The sequence below is a fragment of the Cuculus canorus genome, chromosome 5 (assembly GCF_017976375.1).
Source record: "Cuculus canorus isolate bCucCan1 chromosome 5, bCucCan1.pri, whole genome shotgun sequence".
In the NCBI taxonomy this organism is placed as follows: Eukaryota; Metazoa; Chordata; class Aves; order Cuculiformes; family Cuculidae; genus Cuculus; species Cuculus canorus.
In genome coordinates this window covers 35157168-35178988 of record NC_071405.1, presented here as the reverse complement: position 1 = coordinate 35178988, position 21821 = coordinate 35157168, and the positions used below count along the sequence as shown (strand labels likewise).

The following is a 21821-nucleotide window of genomic DNA, read 5'->3' as shown; positions in this document are numbered from 1 at the left end:
AAATATATTTAAGTGCTGCACCTGCTATCTGACTTTTATTGAAGGTTTCCAAAGAAGAAAGAAGCTAGCTAAACCCTAATAATATTTGAGACCTCTAGCCTAGATACCATTTGCAGTAAATAGGGATACAGAGGGGTTTTTTTTTAAGGAGTCGCCTTCAAGCCTCGCTGCCCCTGCCCACAGTGGGTTGCAGCTCCTCCAGAGCTGAGTAGTATGGGGAGCCTCCATTTTCATGCAAGGAATTGATTGTTTCAGGAAAAGTTTCCCACCTCCACAACCCGAGGCTCTGCAGAGACATTGGCTTCACCTCTTTATAACCTCTACTGAGGACAAAGTGTATGCTGGTTGTCTGCCAGCCCCTGGCTTTGCCACCCTCCAGGCATCACTAGTGGCGAAAGCTGCCCACCCCTTCCCCAGCAGGTCTTGCAGGCCAGTGGGTCCCAGTCTGCTCCTCCTGCTCCTGCTCCCAGGTCATCATGCTGACCCCAGGATTTAGCTACCCCAGGAGCTCCAACACGGTCCTGGTGACTCATCCACAGCCACTCGCTGGAGGGCTGACCAGATAGGGCGGAGGAGCCAGGCTCTTCCCTCTCCCTCATCTTTTTCTTGCCATTCTTTGTCTCAGTGAACAAGGTGTCATGGCACAACATCAGCCCTTTTGCACAGGCTTCTTCCAGAGAAATTGCAGCTGCCCACAGACCATTTTCTCCTCACATGGAAAAGGTGAAACTGATGCATGAAGGTGCCATAAGGGACCTGCCTTTATGAGAAAAAGAGCCCTTGCTTTTTCTACCAGGGAGCTGCAAATCCCTAGAAGTGGGAGAATCTGCTGGTTTTGGACCTTGCTATTCTAGACGTTTTGTTAGGGCTACTGCACATTTTTCTTATTATTCCTGTATGGAACCATCTGTATGGTCCAGTTTTCTTTAAAAGCTGCCTGAGAAGGATATTACTGATGTGAAAGTAAGACAAAGTAAATACATTTTGGCATCTATGAGTGCCCATTGTTTCAACGGAGGCCATTTTGGCAACAGCCTGGACTATCCCATCAATCTCCTCAAGAAAATGGTGAACTCTAATTCTCCTGGAGCGGGTGCTGCCCACGTTTACTGGTGAAGAGGTGACTGTTGAGAAGATAGCCAAGCGAAGCACTGTTTCTGACCTGGGCCAATATTGTCCCTTTTAACAATGAGCTGGTGCTTGCAATTACTTTGTAAAACCTGTGATTGGTGGCATCCAGCGGAGCTGTTACAACTTAAAGAAACTACATGTAGCTGATGTCAAATTTCCTACCCACAGCATGAAGGGGATCCACTCCATGCATTAATGCAGAGATCCTTCATGCCAGTCCGTAGCTAAGGGTTTAGTCAGCTCTGACCTGAGGTCACCTCCATCTCCCATGGTTCTTGTGACTGGACATCCCCTCTGTGCATCTCCCAAATGTACGTGGGGCAGGGTGTTGCAGAGAAGCTGGTTGTTCCTTATGTGTCAGCTCTTTTTTAGCTGAAATAATGATGGGCACTTGAGGATTGCAGGAACATGGTGAGGAGGCTCTTGTCCTCCAGATGACATACTTGCAAGAGGTTTTCTTCAAAGTGCCATTCTTATCAATTTTTCGGGATGTGGCCAATCTGTCCTGTTTGACTTCAGTTCCTGGTCTCTTACTTTGAAGTAGGTTATAACAAATAACTCAAGCTGATTTTATACAAGAGATCTTTCTGTGTTACCTTTGTCTGAATCCTGCTCATGGCGAGCAGGCGAATCTTCCAGTGTTATTTCTCCAAAAATCCAAGTAGATGGAAAGACTTCAGAGTTGTCCGCACCCATGGTATTGGATAGAGTATTATTGAAGATTATCTAATAGATTGAAATCTCACCTGCTTGCCATAAAGTCTGCATGGTCCAGCAGAGCCCTTTTTCTTTGATGATAAGTGCCTACAGTCACTTTGGATGGACGGATCCTTAGCCTGCAAGAAAGAGAACTTCTGCCCATAATTGCTATTGCCACATTTCAAGACCACCAGTAGAGAACATCCCGTCAGCCCTTCCAGCGATGTTGTACATTTTAATACTTCTTACTGCATGAAAATACCTTATTTTTGGAGATTTTCATCTTTAATTTTGGAGGTTATTAAAATCTTCCTGAAGTCAGAGAAATTTCATCTCACAAAAATGGAAATAGAGGCTGAGGTAAAGCTGTCTTTGGAGACAGATCTGAAAGGTGGCTCCTCTTAATGACATTTCCTCTCATGCAGAGACTGGAGGGGACAAAGAATTTTTATGCTCCAATATTGTATTTCCATGTCAAATACACCAGTCCATAGTGTTAGGTTACAACATTTCCCACCTTTGTACTGACAGGGAGCCAAAGTCACCTCTGTCTGTTCAGGAGGAAAGATGGGTTGCAAGTTGTGCATAAATAGAGAGTAAAGGTCTTCACACCAGGATATACATCTACTTTAGACTTTCATTTCAGATATTTTTTCATAGCACAAGATTAATTAATTACAGAGACAAAAAAGAAACATTAAAATGCCTACAGTTCACACCTATTACATGTTTTAAAGTCCTTTATTCTACATTCCGCATTGAGGGATAAAAAGGAAATATTGTTGTCAATTATAAAATGCTAAAGATAGCTCTATACTTTTTAAATGAATGATGATAAAAGCCTTGAAAAATTCCCTTTGATGTGAATGGAGTCTTCAGCATTTTGAAATACAATAAGATGGATTAATTGCTACTCATTAGGCAGCAAGTTGGGACAGCTTTGAATGCGCATTCTCTTCTTGGCATTAGCTATTGCCTGGCTGAAATAGCCAGCTTTTGTATTTACTCCTGTCTTCTCTAATAATAAGCAAATTGGAGATCAGGGCTAGAAACACTGAAGTGCTCTCTATCTTTTGTCCAGAACAATTGTATATTTTCATGATTTGTTTATCTTTTTTGAGCTACAGCTAATTATTGCAAAGGTTATTTGAATCAATATGAGATCTGAACAGAAATAACAGCTGCAAAATTGCTTATTAGGAATCTATTTTATTGTAGTGTTACTGTAATATCCATTTTGTGAGCCAATTGTTGTTTCTTCTCTTATGTCTTTTTTTTTTCTTGCAAGAAAAGTTTCGTGTTTTAAATATTAGTAAGGTTTTAGGGCCTTTTGAATTATTACTGTGTTCTGTTGTGCTTACTTTTCCTCATACTGTCTTAGTTTTTTTTCCCAAACTCATAGATAACACGGTATTCAAAGCTCCATTTATCATTCTAGGAAAAGAGTTTTTATTTTTTGCTGTAGAACTCATTTGAACTGATTGATTGAATTATTCTTCTTTTTATGTTGGATTAAAAGAAAGTCAAGCACAAATATTTTGTGCTTGTCATGTAGAACTCTTGTTTCATGTGGGGCTTTTATAGATATTAAGATTTATAATTGGATAATACTGGGGAATTACTATTATCTAATTGAACTATGTATTTTGCATTCCAAAATGAATGGGTGAAAAGTAAACCTCAAGGGCCTGATTCATTAAAAGTTTTAGTCTCTCCTTGCATTAGATTCTTAGCACTTGCACCTTCCAAAACCAAAATGTTTGCAACTGCTGCCAGAAGTAGTCAGCTAAAATATGTGGCAGATCCTGATCTCCATTGCAGTGATTACATTTTAGGGGTTTAGTGGACCTAGACTTGATTTCCACTGATTGTACACTAAATCCACTTTGATAACTTTCATTACTGGTTATGTTCCACAGTGTAGACTTACTTATAAGGGGAGGGGAAGGCAGCAGTCTAAGAGTGCAGGCTGTTACTTAACTCCAGTATCATTCCTGGGCAACATCAATCCCATCAGATCTCATAAGTAGGGTCAGGCTAGGTCAGGGTCAGATGGGACCTATCCAAGGAATACCTTAAGCTCCATCAGGATTTAATGGTTTGGTAGGAGATATGTCTCCCAAGCCTCTGCCGAACCTCAGCACAGGACTCTGCAGCATGCTGGGCCAGACTTTTACTTTACAAATATGAGTGTAAGCCTCATTGACCCAAAAGGATTTTGTACAGAAGCACAAGTGAGAGCAAAACCAAACCCTTACCTTCTTCGACAAGGTGGGAAATCAAAGTCTTCACTATTTATGATCTTAAAAAAAGGTTCATGTTTAGAGTAGGGATGTTAACCCATTTGTCCTGGCCAAATTCCAACCTGGGTAATTACTGTAATCTGCCTGTTTAAATTACCCCTGCTGTTTTAATTGGATATATTACTTCTCTTGCTGCCTAAACTGTGATGTAATACCATTGTGTGTTATTAATCAGTTACCAGGTTTCATCCCAGAAGCAGCCCTATTGCAGTGATTGGTAGAAAGACTCGTTCCTTCCTGATTACAAGCACCCTCCATTATGGTGTTAAAAAAAACCAAACTGACATATACCATTTTTTTTAAGTCACAGACAGGCTAATATTTCAATTTAAATAAAGATATTTAAAATCTGCTATTCCCATTTTTTTTTTAAGGCTGTGAAGTCTGCCTGAATATGCAAGCATCAGCCACCACCTTGCAGCTCTCCAAAAACAGTCCTGGAGCTGAAAGCGGTTTTTTTTGCCAAGTCAGGACCTTTTATGTATTTGCATTTGATTTTGAATTTGATTTATTTTATGTTTTAATGGAAGTTTCAATTATGTTGAGAAAAACTGTTCTTCCAACTATGCAGAGGTTCCTGAGCATACAGAAGGTGAAAACTTTCTGTTGATGTGTGTCCTGAGTCTGGTGATGTCCCGTGGAGCTGGCAGATTTGTCACCACTGGGAAACTTTGTAGAAGTCATTGAATCACCTCAAGACTAGCCCTATTGCAAGGGCTGTATTTCTGAGCTGTTTTGCTAGGTGTTTTTGTTTTCTCTCCGTCCTCCTAAAAATGTAATCAGTAAAAGAGGATGAGGTGAATGGCCACCACAAATTGCAGAACATTCTGGTATGAGAAGCAGCAACTGGCAAGAAGAAAAGCACATCCCTTCTCATGTCATGAGACAAAAGACATTTTCTCTTTTCAAAAACCCCTCTCACTGTTCCTAAAATTCAAGAGCACCGCCTCCCTGCTACTGGAGGCTAAGAACTCCACAAGACAGTCTTAACTGTTCCTGCTTATGTGAACAGAAGGTCTTGAAGGAAGTGAAGGAAAATTTCTTGAAGGAGATTTTTCTGTAGTTTGTCTGTTATGGTGGGATTTACCAGCCATAACTGTTGCCATGTAGGAGTTGGGTGTCCAGGCTCCTATTCTAGTCCTTGGACAGTAATAACTTAGTAGATAGTAGTGTGCTTCAGTTGGTTTTGATGTATGGTAAGAAAGAAATAAGTTCTAGGTACTTACTGTGCTAACAGTAGCAGGGGATTAGTTTGCCTTAGACTGGAGACTCCAGATGGCTAACGTGAGGTGTGATGAGCTATGTCGTAGATATATAATTTGCTGTGGGCTCATACAGCTCCTAGATAAGAACTTTTATATCCCTAACAAAGCTTTTACTTTTAAATTCTCCTTTAGTTAAATCCACCTAGTAGTAAGGCCCTTATAGCAGCAGAACAGTATGAGTTTGGGAACTTGGCAGGACCACTGGCACTGGCAGCACCTTCACATGGTGGCAGTGGTGTGGCTGGTTACAACCAGGAAGCGCTGCGGAAGAGGACCCTGTAGTGCCACAGCAGTTCTGGAGGGTAACGAGGTAGTCACAAAAGCTGCTCACATAATTTTGGAGGCTACTAGGGCCCAGAGGCACATGTCTCTTGAATCGCGCATTTCACACACAGGATATTGATTCCCTGTACATTTGCTTTGGGTGAGACTTGCATGGTTTGGCATTTCTGAGCCAGCTCACCTAATAAAAAAGCAGGGGAGTAGGTACAGAAAAGTCTGGTGGGGCTAGCTTCTCCATATTGCTAAGGACATCACCTTATTTTCATAGTTTCGTGATGAGGGTCCTTACTGTGCAGGAGGGTAGAGAGGTTTCTGGAGCGCTGCATGAATCTCAGGATGCTGCCACCTCTTAACACGCACTAGAGCATTTTTCAGTCCAGTGGTCTGTAGACATCCAGAGGCAGTGAAAAATACCATACACAAACCTCCTACGCACAGCCTGCTACCCTGGGGCAGGGAGAGATGATGCCAGCAGCTGGCAGAGCCAGAGCTGACTTCCAGCTCTTAGCCAGTGAATTGGTTGTGGCCATACGGGAAAGCTACAAGTCATAGAAACCACCACCTTTTGTTCCTGCACTGATGAATACTGTGTCCCACTGCACAGCCACAGGACAGAAGCTGTTCTGTAGATGCACTGTCAGCTCTGGCAAGGCAGTCCCGAGGCTTAGACAGGTCAGAAAGCAGTGACCAGCATGCAGGAGGCAGCTCAGGTGAGCCTGCAGGTGTTAATGCAGGCAGCGGATTGCACTTCAGGCTCACATCCTGCAAGGTGCAGAGTGAGGACACTGCTGGACCAGCTACTCCCCTGCTCCACCTGCTGCTCTCCCAGGCTGCATCCCACATAGGCGCCCACAGAGGCTCCTTGCACAGCTCAGAGAAACAAGCTCAGCAACAATCCTCTCCATTCAGTAGCTGCAGCTTTCACACGGGGAGATGGAGGTTATTTCCTCCCAGTGCTTTGTTGTTATTTTTTTATCCTTTTTTCTTTCCTTTTAATGAATCAGTCCCTAGGTGAAAATAATGCATTTGTTTAAACCTGATATTTCATGTTGAGCAAACTGCTCTTCCTTTGTCTCTTACTATTTTGTTCATTATTGTGCTAAGAATCTGCTATTCTACACAAAAATTTTAATAAACTGTTTGTTGTTGTATCCAGGTAACAAGCATGGTAAGTATTTTAACTAAACCAAGTATTATGTACCTTAGCTGTGCTTGGCAGAATTTTTGGCTAGCTTTTCCTGTACTTTCAGCCTGTGCTGTTTCTAAAGGAGCTATTCAAAGGAAGAAACTGCTCACCTATAGTACTACTACATACAAGCTTTAGAGGGAGCATATGTGCAAAGTCATATATCATACATAAAAGCATGCATCTCTTGCCAGCATGCTTGCTACTTTGCTTGTAAAATAAAACAGAAAAGAACCCAAAAAAATCCTTGCCTAATACTGCTTGTGTTTCTTCATTCTAAGTCACATCCCTAAATAGCAGCACTTATTAATACAGTACTTCTGGATGAGGATCCCTACTTTATCAGATAGTAACAGTCTGTTGTTTACTTATTTTACCTGACCTAAGAAATCCACTTGGTTAACTCTGTTGCATTAAGAGGCTTTCCTTTTCTATTCTGTGATCATATGTTTTCAGCAGCAACTAGGATTCCAAGCGCTGCTCTAATACAAGTAATCAATAACAACTCATCTTTTCCTAAACTTGTTCCTGTATGCTTGAAAACAGCAGAAATTGTATGGCTGATTGTTTTCTTTCGGAACACTGTAAATCAGTCAAATACCACAATTGGAAGTTTAAAATGTTATTTACATTACTTTTAAAATACCTGATCTAAAACAGAATCCAAAATGTTTCTAAATGTTTTCTAAGCATGAAGAAAAATCTGACATTGTTTGCGAGTCAGTCACAGTTCTGTGTTCTCATTTTATAGTATAATATGAAAGGCAAACTTCTCTTAGATCTAAATGATAGAGCTCAAATCTCAGTCTCCGTGTCTTGCAGAGAGCCTTAGCAGCAGACCATGTTTAGTCCAGCTTGATTTAAAATCAGCAGAATTTGCCCAGATAAACAAGTGGGCAGTAGTTTGCTTTCCCAGAGCTTCCTGTGTGTTGGCAGAGCAGACTGTGAGAATTCAGGTCTACCATGCATGTCTGAGAGGAGGTTTTGCCTTGAGGTAGTTTGAGTGTTAGCCTCCGTGCTGTATTTTTTTTTCCTGCATGGTTTGCTATTTTTGCGTTTTCTGTGTGGCTTTTTAAGTTTTTAGTTATGTGCTTGTAGCTGCAGTTATTTAACATACTTTGTTGTGCCAAATGTTTTAAGACTTCATGTAATTGTCATATTAAAGGATCAGACAGCAAAGGACAAAGCACTCCAGCACATGGCAGCAATGTCATCAGCTCAGATAGTCTCGGCTACTGCTATTCACAACAAGCTGGGCCTGCCAGGAATTCCCCGTCCTACATTTCCTGGGGCACCTGGGGTAAGTTGTTAGCCGAGTGTGTTTCCCCACCCCCACCCCAAACCCCTGTTTTCTCTAACAACGTTCAGTAGAAAACTAAGGCTGACTGAATGGATTAATGCTTTCAGTTGTGTTTACAAAAGGAGTCATGCTTGTTCAGAAATATCCAAAATCTTTCAACAAAGAAAACAATTGTGGATCTGTTTGTTTGTTTTTCCTCTTTCAGTTTTGGCCAGGCATGATTCAAACGGGGCAGCCTGGATCCTCGCAAGAGTAAGTCTGAAAATTAAAATATGTTTCTATATGCATTGTGGGGCTGTTTTGTGCAGTTTGCCACCAGAGGATATCAGTGAAGCAAGAACTTGCAAATTTTTCTAAAAAGGAGTTGAAGGGAAAGGAAGAGCCTTTACAGTGGTGTGAACTCACATTTGAAAAGTTATAAGGGATCCCAGACCTCAAAGCTGAGGCTGAATATGTAATAAGCACACTTCCTTTTCTCCCATTGCGTGGTGAGATGCAATGATGGTGCCAGGGAAGCAGCTGGTACAGTTTTGCCTGTGAATAAGTTTCCAGCACAAATATTTCCATCCTTTTTTAAATATATGAGCAATATTGGAAGCAAGGGGGATATATTTTGCTGCAGGCCAGGAGATGACCACATGAGATCCATTAGTGGTTACTGGTGTTACCATCCTTCGGCACCATGGCAGGAACGGCACCATGAGGTGAAGGAAGACTTCGCCTCCCTGTCAGGTGTTATGGTTTCAGCCGTGCAGTGGTCTCTGGAGGAATGTTTCCCAGGCTTATTTTTCATCTTCTCTCCACCTTATTCCCTTGAGGTCCATGAGAGTCTTTGTGCCCCTCTAGTCATTGTCTTCTGGATTTAGTGGGAGTCAAAGCAATCACAGTCCATGCCTGCTGTGACACTTGCAATGGGCGGATCAGGTTTCCTACTGCATGACTGAGTGAAAATTAGCTCCTTGCCTTAAGATGTTGGGTGTAATTCTCATCCCCTTCTCTTTCTATTACCTCTTTACTATCTTGTATGTTAATTATGCTACGCAAGGAAGAGATATGTTTGTGGGTAAAGGTCATTAATCATGTATCTTCTTAGTACTGTGTGACTCTAATGAAATTTCCTGTGGGTGGCATGGTGTATGATTTTTTTTGTGTAACTCTCTGTTCCAGTGTAAAGCCATTCGTTCAGCAGGCCTATCCTATACAGCCATCGGTCACAGCTCCCATTTCAGGTACTTCTTCCATTTATGCTCTCCTTTAAAAAGACTTCGATTGTATACTGAATGTGATGTATTAATTCCTGAGATGGACAAAGTCACTGCTCCACATCTAGTGCTTCATGTAGGCTGTCTTTCTGCATGCCTGATCATTTCCTTTTTCTCAATATTCCCAATTTAAGACATTGTTTTCTAAGGCAGACATTCTGAATCATCTTTTATTCTTCCATGTTTTCTCTCAGAATAGGATTATTAGTATTTCCAAATCAGTCAAAACTCACGCATGAGTTTTTGCTTCATTCCTGTTCATTTCTAACCAGTCCTGTTTATAATTCCCTATTTCATACAAGTCTCATACCTTCATTGCCTAAATTTGAGAGTTGGAGTCAAGATACCGTAATACTCTCATTATGGTATCTGGACACACAGTACCTGTGACCTCTCCCTGATTCTCAAACTAGTTCAGGATTATCTTTGATTTCTAACTTTTGGTGCCTCTCCTCTGCCTTCCTTGTGTCTACAGCTCTCCCAAGATCAGTTTTGCCTTCGAGCTGCTGCCTTTCCCTTCTTCCTTTACTGTTTCGTTTCCTTCTTATCTAATTTTCCATGATAAGCAGCAAGAGATGGCATTTATTCTTTCTCTTGAGGTGAATTAGAGATGGTGGTTAACATCTCTTCTCTCTCTAGATCATGTCATTCCCTCTTTATTATCAATTTAAAACCTTCTTTTTCTTTTTAGGGTATGATTCAGCTCTCTACAGTAATTATTTATTATTATCTGTAATATAATGCTGCCTAAAAGCTCGAAAAGAAGTCAAAGACCCAATGTGCAAATACATAGTAAAAGACAGTCCTTGCCTTGGAAACCTTATACTCTAAATAGGAGAGAGGAATTGAAAATAGCAGAAGAAATAGGCAAAAAAGAGGTGATTTACTTGTTACGTGTGGCACATTACGAGCCAGAAATGGAGACAAGTTCGCTTGACTCCCAAGGCATTAATATCTTCTGTGAGTCTTCTTCTGTGAGTACCAATTTCTGAGGAAGGGTCAGCTGTAAGTCTACATGAAGTCTCTATAAATCTCTATAATCTAGTATACAGCTTAAACAAAAATTCTACAGTGAGTTACAACCTCGAGGAAACAAAGAAGTAGGTCTTTTATTTGCATCATTATTAGCTTGCTTGATTTGAACCTCTTTTTTTACATATTGTTCTGTGTTTTTCCAATTTTAACTGATTCTGAATTCACTATTTACCAAAATTAATATAAAAATCCAAGGGCCACATGCATAATTCCTGATTATATTTAATTCAGAAAATATAAACTGAGGAATTATCAATTTCTTCATGAAAATTATTCCCTTATTTTAGGATTTGAGCCTACGTCAGCTCCAGCTCCCTCAGTCCCTGCATGGCAGGGCCGTTCAATTGGTACGACCAAGCTCAGGCTGGTGGAGTTTTCGGCTTTCCTTGAACAGCAGAGGGATCCCGAATCAGTAAGTGTTGTCCTCGTGTCTGCTAATCTTCAGCTTTTTCCATTGCTCCCCACCCTCTGAGAATGCTTCCCAGGGATAAGTTTGATCAAACACACCTGGTGTTTCTGCATTTGCTACTGCTCTATATAATATTCCTTTCACTGTAGTGCCATGTTTTCCTGTCTTGCCCTCTTTATCTGCATTTGCAGAAGTAAGAGGCCTCTCTGAAAGCAGGCGTGGTTTGCTATGGCGCCTGTCTTACTGTTGACCTAGTTTAGCAGTTGTACCAAATTGCATCATGATTTTGGCAATTATTCAGTACTTAAAACTTCAAGCTAAAGCCTAATCTATTTCCTGACAGAAACGAAATAAAGGACTTGTGTAGTAGAAACTATGGGTGTTATTTTAAATATCTGACATTTGAGATAGCCTCTGAGTGTCAGCATTGTCCCTTTTGGTTCCAGCAACCCAAGCATGTTCCATTGAACTGTATTACTGAGTAATCACCTATCTAGATGTCCAGTTGTTCAGTCTTCTTTGACCTCTAATTCTGTCTTAGGGTCCAATCCAAAGTTTGGATTTTTTTTCAGTTAATTTTTCAAAGGAATGCTTTGGTTTTGTTTTGATTTTAATCTCCACACTGTATCTGCAAGTGTAGTTTATGAAGTTGACTGCAATGTGTCATCTACTCCAGCTAGCCTTGAACCTTGATATTTATCATCCTGTATTTACCATGAACATTTGTTAGTAGCCTAGCACTGCATCACAAATAATTCAAAAGAGCTACTTTCAGCTCAAACGTGAGAATTTTTACTGAGATAATTTCTGAAAAGCAAATACTGTCATGAATGGATGATGTAGACAGGCCATTCTTGTTCAGGTTCCTGGTAAAATACAGTAGCTTGGAGCAGTGAGAAGCTATCACTTGCTTTTTATAATTCAGCCCTGGAAATCCTAGCATTTACAGGCTCTGGCCAAGGTTGTTATCCAGGGAGTGTTTACCTTGCATAATGGAGATTGGAGGCATAGCCCAGAAGCCGTGCAACAAAGGAATGCTTATGGCAGAGAAACATCCCAATGAATATATACCATATCTCAACTATTCATATACTAAATATGTGGCAGTGTGTTGGTTTTCTAAATGTCATGTTTTGCCAGGTTGAATTAAATTTAAGGGAGGAAATGTTTTGCAGCAGGTACAATTATCTCAGCACTTACCTGAGCGTTAGATATACTGCATGGTTTCCCTGGGATTCCCTTCCTGTGGCCCTAATTGCCACTCTTTCCCAGCAGTCCCGGCTTTGGTGGACTAAAGCTTCATTTTAGTGTCCTCCAGACTAATCCACATCTGCAAGTCCTTTGCCATCCCCAGACCAAAGTTCATCCAGGTGGCAGTTTGTGCTTCGGGTGCAGAAATACAACATACAGGTTTTCTCATCAGGCAGCCTTATCGATATGCAACATTCGGAGTCCTTGGCTCAGTGACCTCATGTAACGTGTCCTGCTGATCTATGGTCTCTGCCATATCCAGACTGCTGCACACCAGGGTGTTATGCACATGCCTTGAGGTTATCAGGAAAACAGGATGTAGCTATGCTATGCTCGGCATTACTGTGCTGAATGTGAATGAAATGGCATTTCAGTGTATTTTGATTTACTGCTTTGCCAGTATGCCATCTAATAATCCTTTTTCTGTAGGTTTTAATATCACAAAATCATTTGCAAAACCCACAGGCATGTATGAGGTAGAGTCTCTGTGTATCTGTGTGGCTTTAGGTAAAACACTGAACCAGAGTTCAGCATTCAAGTAACTTTTATGGTTTTCCCTCTAAGAAAAATCTTTCTCAGACCAAGTACAGTCTTAACAGATAATGTGGTTGCCCATCAGACTGCTGGTGTCTGCAACATAACATCAGCTGAGTGATGTGAATATATTAGCACCATGACTGACAGACTGAAAATGAGAAGATGCTGCTTTGGCATTGGAAGGAGCCACAGGTCTTGCTCTGCTGTGGTGGCATGACTCGGAGCTGGTTGTGCTCAGTCACTGTGTGGGCCAGCAGCTTGGGGATATGTTGGGGTGCTCATTTTTCAGGCAGCTCCAGGCTCTGGGGAATGCAACACAGCCACTTGCATTGCAGAGAAAGAGTGAAGGCCTGAATAAAAACACCTGAATAAAAGGTTACCCAAGATGGCCCTGTAAATACTGCAAAGCCTTTTTTGGAGTAAAATAACATTATTTGGAATTCCTGAATGCATAGTGAGGCCCAGCTGCACTTGTCCCAGCTTGCAAGTGTATTACTGAGAAACCCACCTTTTAAATGCAGAGATTTTGTGCAGCAGTGTTACTAGAGAGGCAAGAGCATCAAACTAGCCAGACTTGTTTTTAAAAAAACAGTTCCTCACATGCTGTAACACTGCAAAAATAAGAAATGAAGAAAAGTCAATTCCCAGTCATACATGAATCCCAGTTTAGATCATTCTTTACACCCATGCTGCAAGTGCAGTAGGGCAGTGCTATGCAAGGGCTGCGTGAGGCTGGGCGGGCAGCATGGGGAGCTGGGGGATGAGCCGCTGTGGGCAGCATGTTATCACCAGGGAATGAGGTGAAGGAAAATTGTTGTTTAGATAAAATTAAGTAAATTTTATTATTCAAATCTTAAAGGAGGGCATGGACAAAAAAAAAAAGAAACAAAATCCAAGGCAGTGTGATCAGTTCCCAGGGCAAAAAGCAAGACACTTGCTGAGGGTGGGCACTGGGCAGAGTTGCTGATGCATGCCTGTTTGCAGGGACAGTTCTAAGGGGCCCTGTCTCCTGCCAGCCCTCCCTGTCCCCAGTGCTCCAAAAGACCTCCTTGGATATGAGAGCTAAGCCCCAGCCTCATTTAGTGCTATTGAAGAAAGTATGAACTCTGCCTGTGGTTTTGTACGCCTTTGTGTCGGCATGGCATTTTATTGCAGATATGGTTTGCACAGTGTAGAAAGGATGCCGTTGCTATTACTTTTTAAATAACAAAGTCAGCAAGCCAAACAAGGTGTGTTTTGTGCAATGTGCATATGAAGTCATATAGGCATGTGTTGTGGTTGCAGCATCTCCTCTATGCCTTTGTGCCTTTGCTGACCTCAGAAACTAGTACATGTTTATGCTGCTACATGATAGCCCTGTGATAGTTCTCATGTATCTTCTGAAAAAGGATAGTTGTATGTACATTACACTTCTGACTTTTTACAGAAAAAGACATAAAGTATTATTTTGATCAAATGAGTTTCCAATTTTATTAAAAAAGATGACCCTTCCTCCCTCCCAGCCCAAAACTAGGCCAAGAAAGCCTCATGGCAGTAGGGGCAAATAGACCAATTTCACCTTAAAATGTAACCTGGAAGTTTATTGAAAAGGTCTTATTTGATATGGCTCCTGGGGCCAGGACTGAATGATCCTGGGAGGCCCCTTGCTGTCTATATTCCTGTTCAGCAATTAGAAATTTAGGTCTGTTTGCCCATGATGGCTCCTAGCAACTTCAATGGGGCTGTGCATGGGCACAAAGGTCCACCCACAGGGAATTCACTGTAGAAGTGGTGCCTTAAACATTTCTGGGGTTCTTCCAACGGCAATTGGTGTTTAAAAGTACAAAAGCCCCTCAATGTCAGACAGTTATGTTAATTTAGAGTGGGCATTCTGGTGGGTTGTAAATGTGCTCTGTAGAGTCCTGTCACTTGTGGAGGGCTGTTGACTTTTTCCCCTTGCCTAGCCACAAAATTGTTCCATTTACAAAAGAAAAAAATTATAGAAAGGAAACAATAAACAGTCCTCATTGTAACTCTGCATGGCAGAAGATAGTCTGCGAGGTGTAAGATGGCATGGTTACAAAATCTTGGAATACTGACTCTGCAGCTAAGGATAGGTAAAATTACTGCTCCTTTTACATGAAAATCAATTCAGTTTACATATGTCAAACTGTACTTTCCTTCTGTGGCATTTTGTGCTCAAGTGTAAATCGTAAATGGTGCATTGAAGCTGCTCAAGCACCACAATTTTAGTTATCTTTAATTATTGCCTACACAATATAATTATATTATCAATAGATTAACAAGTTTATGTACTCGTCTGTTGCTTTCAAGACAGGTTTTCCTTAATGGGGGGTTTTACAATTTTACTGTAGTGTTTCTGTGAAAGTTCAGGACAAATGCTTAAACTAAGTAATCCCGTGTTCCCTGGCAAATAAGAACTGAGTATGCAAGCAGATTAGAAGGGATGTAAGCAATTGACTGCTACACAAGTAGCTATAAAATTTAAAGGCTATAATACTGAAATCATAATAATTCAAATTATTTTATTTTATATATATTCAAGCTTGCTTTCCAATCTGAAAAAAAAAGAACTGCCACCAAAAAAAAAATTCCTTCTCTTCCCCTTTGAGATTTCTCACTCTTGCTGCCACATTCATTTTGACTGTGGGCTCTGTAGACAGCTTTACATCTAAAATAATTACACAGGGCTGTAAAGAAAATGGCTGATGGTCTTTTCTCAATATTAATCCACCTATCCAAACTCTCAGATTGTGTTAGTTCCAAATTTCAAAATATATTTTAAAAAGTGCTGAAGAAATAAAATATTTTTTATGTTTTAATTCAGATTTTATTGTTGTTGTAAAAGGGCTTTGTGAGCCCAGGGAGAATTGTGCCTGAGAACCAGAAAGTGAAAGCCATTGCTCAAGGGCCATAAAAACAGCCTGCCATCGTTAGCCAAATGCAGTAAAATTCACCAGAGTTAATCAAACCACCTAAGTGATGAAAAATAAATGAGGTCTTTTCAAAAGGAACCCTCCATCTTTGAATAACATCCATTGTTACGAGCATTGTTTATCCTTTCTGTATTCCCTGTATAAAAAACAGTTCAACATTTCAGTCATGAGGAACCAAGTCCTTGTTCTAGCATCTTTGTGATGTGAAAGGACGAGGAGGCAAACTCACGTTAGGATGAATATCTTGGAATGGCAGACTTGGGATTTGAAGTAATTTTAATCTAAAATCAGACAAAGTTTAACTAAATGCACAGTCATTTATTTTGCAGTGCTGGAGAGGTTAGTATTGGCCCTGGGAAGTGAATGTCATACTCTGTAAAATGTTCATACTCAGGTGAACGTAGTTAGAAGCACCAGGAAACTGCTTTAAGGGGGTCCAGTATTGACACATGCTCCAATCTTGAAACCGCAGCATCACAGCAACTCTTGGCTGACGGTGTTCCTGGGGGACCCGATGGAGATGTGGCAGGAGCTGAGGCCAGCTCTCCTAGCCCAGTTGAGGAGTCAGGACAAAGGCTCTTCAAGGGAGGGTCCTGGGGTGAAAACATAGTGGAGTGGGTAGAGAAGACCGAGCATAATTTATTCCTCAAAGTCAGCCCACGTTAAGCACTGAGGATGGGTGGAAAGGGCGCTGTGGCCTGACTGTGCTCTCACTGCTCCCTTCACCAACACTCTCTCCCTTTCCTCAAAACCCCCTGTTGCTGCTGGAAATTTCGCAGCAAAATTAAAAGTGCTGCTTTTGCATAACCGTAGAGGATTGCAGGTGCCAGCAGCCATGGGAGCTCCCTCTCCCTGTGGTGCCCCAGCCCTGCCCAGCCTATGCTCTCACAAAGCCCAGGCACTGAAAATGGCCAGGGTAGGGGCAGCTACCTGAGAGTTACCAGGTCTGACCAGGGAAATGAGAAGCTGGAGAGGAAGGAAGGAGTGACTGACTGAGGTTGTGGGGTAGCTGGAGCAGAGCCCAGGCATACAGCCCCTGCGATGAGCCCAGGAGAGCCATTAAATCAGGGGCGTCATCACTGTGGGGGGCCCTCTGCCTCCCACAGCCTTGCACAGCACTGTGCTCCTCCTGCAAGGAGGAGGAATGGGGGGATGCATGGGTTGGGCTGTTGTTGGCAGTGCAGTGGGCTGGGGCTGTGCATCTCCTCCACTGCCTGCCCTGCTTGTGTGCTAAGCCCCAAGCATCTGCCCTCGTGCTCACCCCGAGGGGCTTTGCACCTGGCTCTGCCTCTGTTCCACATTTTCCTATCTCATTCCACTGCAGCTTTCCCCGCCCCTGCAGCCACCCCAAAATTACTCAGAAGTTGGGAAATGTCGTTGTGTGTCTGCTCGACAATGTAGCAGTTAATTACATGCTCACGTGTTTATTTGTTCCTGCTTCATTCAGTGTAGATGTAGATGGCCCTTCTTTGATAAGCAACTATTCAGTAGTTTGTTTTCTTCTGTTGTTGAAATGCGTGGCCCTGTGCCCTGCTGGCTGTGCACTGTCTAACCTCTCCTCCAAGTGGAATTAATAATTCCCCCATTTGCATTTCACAGATGTATTCATGCAGTCATTTTTTAGATGAAGGAGCATTATTACTCACATTTGACAAACCAAGAAGTTCAGGTGCAAAAGAATGAATGGGCCACTGATTTTGAGGGTCCACTTTGATTTGTTACAAGCCTGATTTTGCAGAACACTTAGCATTATTGAGAGCTTCCTATATTCAGGCATAATTTTCCCATCTGAGCACTTAGCACTTCTGGAATTGGGATCACAAAGTCTCGAATCAGATAGGTCAGAACTGAAAGATGCATCTTCTCTGTTGAAGGAAAGCTGATGAAAATGTTGTGTGAGCACCTTGCCCAACCAGCATATCCCCGTTTCACACTGGGACTGCTGTGGCACTAGCTAGGAAGAGCTAGGCAATATTAATGTGTCAGGGCTAGGGCTCTTGCTCATCACCTGCCTCCCCATTTCTGCCAAAGACCTCATTTTACTTCACATGCCTGATTTAGTCCCTGAGCAGATCCAGGTGGGAGTCTTAATGGGTGGAGGACCTTGAAAGACATGGTTGACCACGCAGTTGTATCATAGCATACAAGCACAGAAAGTTCAATTAACATTTCACAAAAAAGTATTAAAAACCTTAATAACAGGAGTTGATACAGACTCTAGTTATAGCATTAAAATGTTATAAATATAACTCCCAGTCTGTTTCAGTGGAATACAACAGCAATAGAAATGAAATATTCAGTTACTACTGTTTTGATAGAAATAAGAAAAATAGTTGGCAGACCAAGTGATTTTCTTACATCAGCAGGAAATTAAAGTGTGTCAGATTTATACGATACAGTGAGACAGCAGAGCTGAGGCCGGGAAGGGTACAGGTTAGAGCCGCAGGCAGACTGTTGATATATTAGTGATTGTTTTTTAATCAATACACCTCACCTGGCTCCTTTTTATTCCAAAACTACAGTTGCTGCACATGCAGTGCATTTTTAAAAGATGGGTTGGACTGGTCCGTGGAGGTACAGAGGGAATCACTGCTTGGTGCCAGGCACTTGAACAGTGCTGTTTTTTCTCATTTCAGTGAAAGCCCAGGCTGTCCCACCTGCCTTCCATTCACCTGTCCTTCTGAGCTGCAGTTGTAATCCTTGTGACCTCCACTACAGAGTATATTAAGTCCAAAGAGAGCCATGAGGCTCTCCCTCTGTGTCAGGAAGAGAGACGACCTGCAGCAAAGCCTTCTTGATGTGCTGCTTCTTTGGGTGGTGGATATTGTTTGGGCACAGAAGACTATGATTTGTTTAAGTTGCCAGCCTCTCCCCACGATATTTTGTCATAGGGATTTGTTGCTGCAAGTAATGATACATAGATGGCCTCACCCTCATGGTTCTTATGCTTGAAATTTGCAGGAACTTACCAATCTCATGAAGCAGCCCAACTAGCCAGGTGGTGGCATTAGGCTATACAGGGCAGACAAGGCAGTGACGTGCTGCCACCTCCCTGCCCTGCTTAGCCATTCCATAGGTGTGTGAGGTCCAGCAAGCCACCAGCTCGCTGTCCTGCTCCAGGGTCAGGGGTGTTTGTAGAGGAGCTACTGCCTGTACTGGTGTGGAGATAACTCCCAGGTGTTTGAGTGTGATTCAGGGGTGTGAAATCACAGCTGTGCCCCCAGGTGCAGCAGCAGGGCACAGTGCCCCTGCAGTCAGGATGCTGTGAAGCGCAGAAGTGACTGCTGAGGGCTCTCGCTCAGCCCACCTGGCTTCCACCTCCACATCCATGTCACCCTGCCTCAGCAGGATCTAGGGAGGCTCTCACCCCCTGCATGCTGCTCAGTATGGTTTTGTAGGGCCCCAGTGGACAGGAGAAGCAAAGGAGCAGGTCACCCAGCAGTCCTGCGTGCCCAGTTAGCCTGCACAGACCATGAGAAGGTTGGATTCACTGCCTTCTGCATCTTGGCCACCACTGTTTAATAAAAAACTTGGTCCTACACAGACTTGTCAAGGCTTGGCATTAGCTCCACAGGTCTGAGGAAGCACAGGGATGAGGCAGAGAGCGCTACAGGCATTTGCAAACTTGTGTTTCATGTACCAGAAAGGCTGTTGTCTTAGAATATTAGTACAGAATTGTTGAGGAACTGTTACAAGTATATATACTGGCTGATAAAACAAATGTAGGTGATTTGTCTTTGTTCTGCACCAGCTTAAATGCTTGCATCCCCTGCCATTTGCAATTTGTCTTGGTTCTTTTAAATTCCTAAGTGGATTATAATTTTTCTCGTGGTATTATTTGACAACAGTCATATTTCATGGCTTTACTGCATTCTTTGGATAGTTAAAATTTTTTAAGGAAAGGAGCTCAGTAAGAGGCGGCCATCTCCAGGGCATGTTGTGTAATGCAGATGCTGAAGACAGAGCTGAAAATGTTCTTTGTATTTTTATGTAGCTTTTTCCCTCAGATTTGACCTATGACGATTTACAGCAGCTAAAGCACATTATTAACACAATGCCAGATGCAAATCCTTTAAATGCTGTAGAATGAGTAAATTCCTCGGCATCTAATGTGCTTCAATGACTCTGGAATATTCAGTCTAAAAGAACAGTGAATTCTCAATATAATGAGGATGTTTTTAAGCTTTTTAGACACTAATGGACTCAAAAATAAAGGCATAGAATTTAGCCTCTTTGCTTTTATTTACGCATAAATTCCTGTCATGAAGTGTGTTGTATAAAAAATGATGGGGATCATTTAAGTATCCATTTACCGTGCTCTTAATATTATATTATCGTTTGTTAGTTTGTAGAAATATGCCATATCTAATTAGGTTAGTAATGATTGTACTTAGCATAGGAATTGCAGCAACATAAGGAGAAAATAATCACACATTGCAATATCAAAATAAACATTTATGTCCTAAGAATGTTGTCAGGTGATGTCATACCATCTGTCCCACTGTACCCGCTCAGAAATTTTGCTGCAGCAGCATCTGGTACTTTGGCGAGCTCTGCAGACAACTGTGGTAGCTTTACAGCTGTCTTTTACTTTGCTTTTATATTTAAACAGGATTAAGACTTCACAGTCTGTGTTCCTATAAATGCATTTGCTTTTACTAAAGTTTGGATACCGAGCAATTTGTATATTTTCCTGATTTGCAGAGTAAGGTACAGTGTGGGAATTGTCTTGGGAATTTGTAGTTGCCAGACTATAGAATAAATACAGCTGTTCATTCTTTCTTCTCTCCACAGTCACCCTCGGGCCTGGGAGAGAGAGTTCCTCTTTTGGGAAGGACATTTTCCTGGGTGCAGGAGAACCTGAGCCCTTAGTTCTGTTCCTATAAAAATGTGGTTGGTTATTTGTACAACCTGGAACAAATCCATCAGACAAATCATTGAGAGGAAACAATCCCCAAATAAATAATAACCTGGACACTAATGGTGGGGATGTTTTTTCAAGCCCTTACTCTGAGCGAGGGAGGGCAGGGCGATGCTTTGGGGCATGTCACATCCCCAGGGAGAGCACAATTGCTGGGCACTTCTAGGAAGACTATAAAGATGCTGGGAGAAGGCAAACATTGCACTTCAGTTTTTCAGAGAAGACTGAAGTGGTAACTTCAGCCAGGGAATTCTCGTCCTTCTACTTGCAAAATGGAGATATTTGCCTGATTGCAGACAGACTTCTGTCAATAGCCATGTTTGGTGACTCAGCCCATGTCCTGTCCTCCTGCACTTCACCCCTGGTAGCTTAGGAAGGCAACAGGAGCAGGTTTCTGGACTGCCTTTTTTGTGTTCCTGGTAGTTCCCAGTTCTAAGTTTTTCAGCAGGCAGGAAGATATGCAAGAAATGTTCCGCTTGACTTTTGTTATTTACTTACAGTACTGCAAGCTAAATATGTGACAACAGTGTAAAAAAAACCCAACAGTTGGAACCATGGTGCTTTGTCATATTATTTTGCATTTTTTGTTTTGTTTGTTTATTTTGTCATGTTAAAATGTCTCCTTAGTCTACTTTTGTTGCTACTGCGTAAAGTAACACAGTAAATCTGACCATGGACACCGTTACAGTAGTCACTCATGATTGCAAACCAGTAAAATGATTTTCTGTCTCATGTGTAAATGATCAACACGCAAGCTAAACCAGTGCTGGGTGAGGTCTGGCTGGCACACATTCGTGGCCATGCTAATTCCTGCATGCATGCATCCAGCTCCCCACTGCCCATTTATTTTTCTGCCATGCCTGTTTTCCTCTTCAAGTTTTTATAGAAACAGCTCCTTTGGATCAGCTCTGCCTGGTTTGGGCTCCATATGCACTAACTAAAGGCGGGGCAAGTTTTCCGTTTGTGCACAGAAGAAGCTGGGATAGCATTATTTTGAAAGAGGGATGCAGGGAAAATCTGTGGAACCAGTGCTCTTGGGTTAGGACTTGCTTGTGCACACACCCCTTAGTAAAGTGCTATGCTTTCCTTTTTCCTTCCACGGAACTGAAAAAAAGAAATAAAACCCTGTAAAAAGCATGGACTGTATCTCATTTTTGGCCTCATACACTGATGAGTGTTCTCTGATTCTAAATTCATATTTCATTGTGGTAGATGATTTTTAAATAGATTTCAATTTCATTTCCTAAGTGTAGAAATCTAGCCAGTCCATTTCCTTTTCCCCAGAGTTTTGGACATCTGCTAGG

The 21821-nt window shown here is 42.0% G+C and overlaps 1 protein-coding gene across 5 annotated transcripts in view; it reads left to right on the top strand.

Moving 5' to 3' along the window:
- The window catches only part of TEAD1 (TEA domain transcription factor 1), a 157519-nt gene that overhangs the window by 116589 nt on the left and 19109 nt on the right, over positions 1-21821 (top strand). For 4 of the 5 annotated variants that reach the window (XM_054067330.1, XM_054067329.1, XM_054067328.1 and 1 more), the window contains 4 exons: positions 8032-8166; positions 8372-8418; positions 9334-9395; positions 10751-10875. In XM_054067330.1, the coding sequence (XP_053923305.1) occupies positions 8032-8166; positions 8372-8418; positions 9334-9395; positions 10751-10875 (369 nt within the window). Of the gene's footprint in view, positions 1-5827; positions 6849-8031; positions 8167-8371; positions 8419-9333; positions 9396-10750; positions 10876-21821 lie in introns of those variants that run through there. The other variant, XM_009563825.2, reaches the window with a different exon arrangement.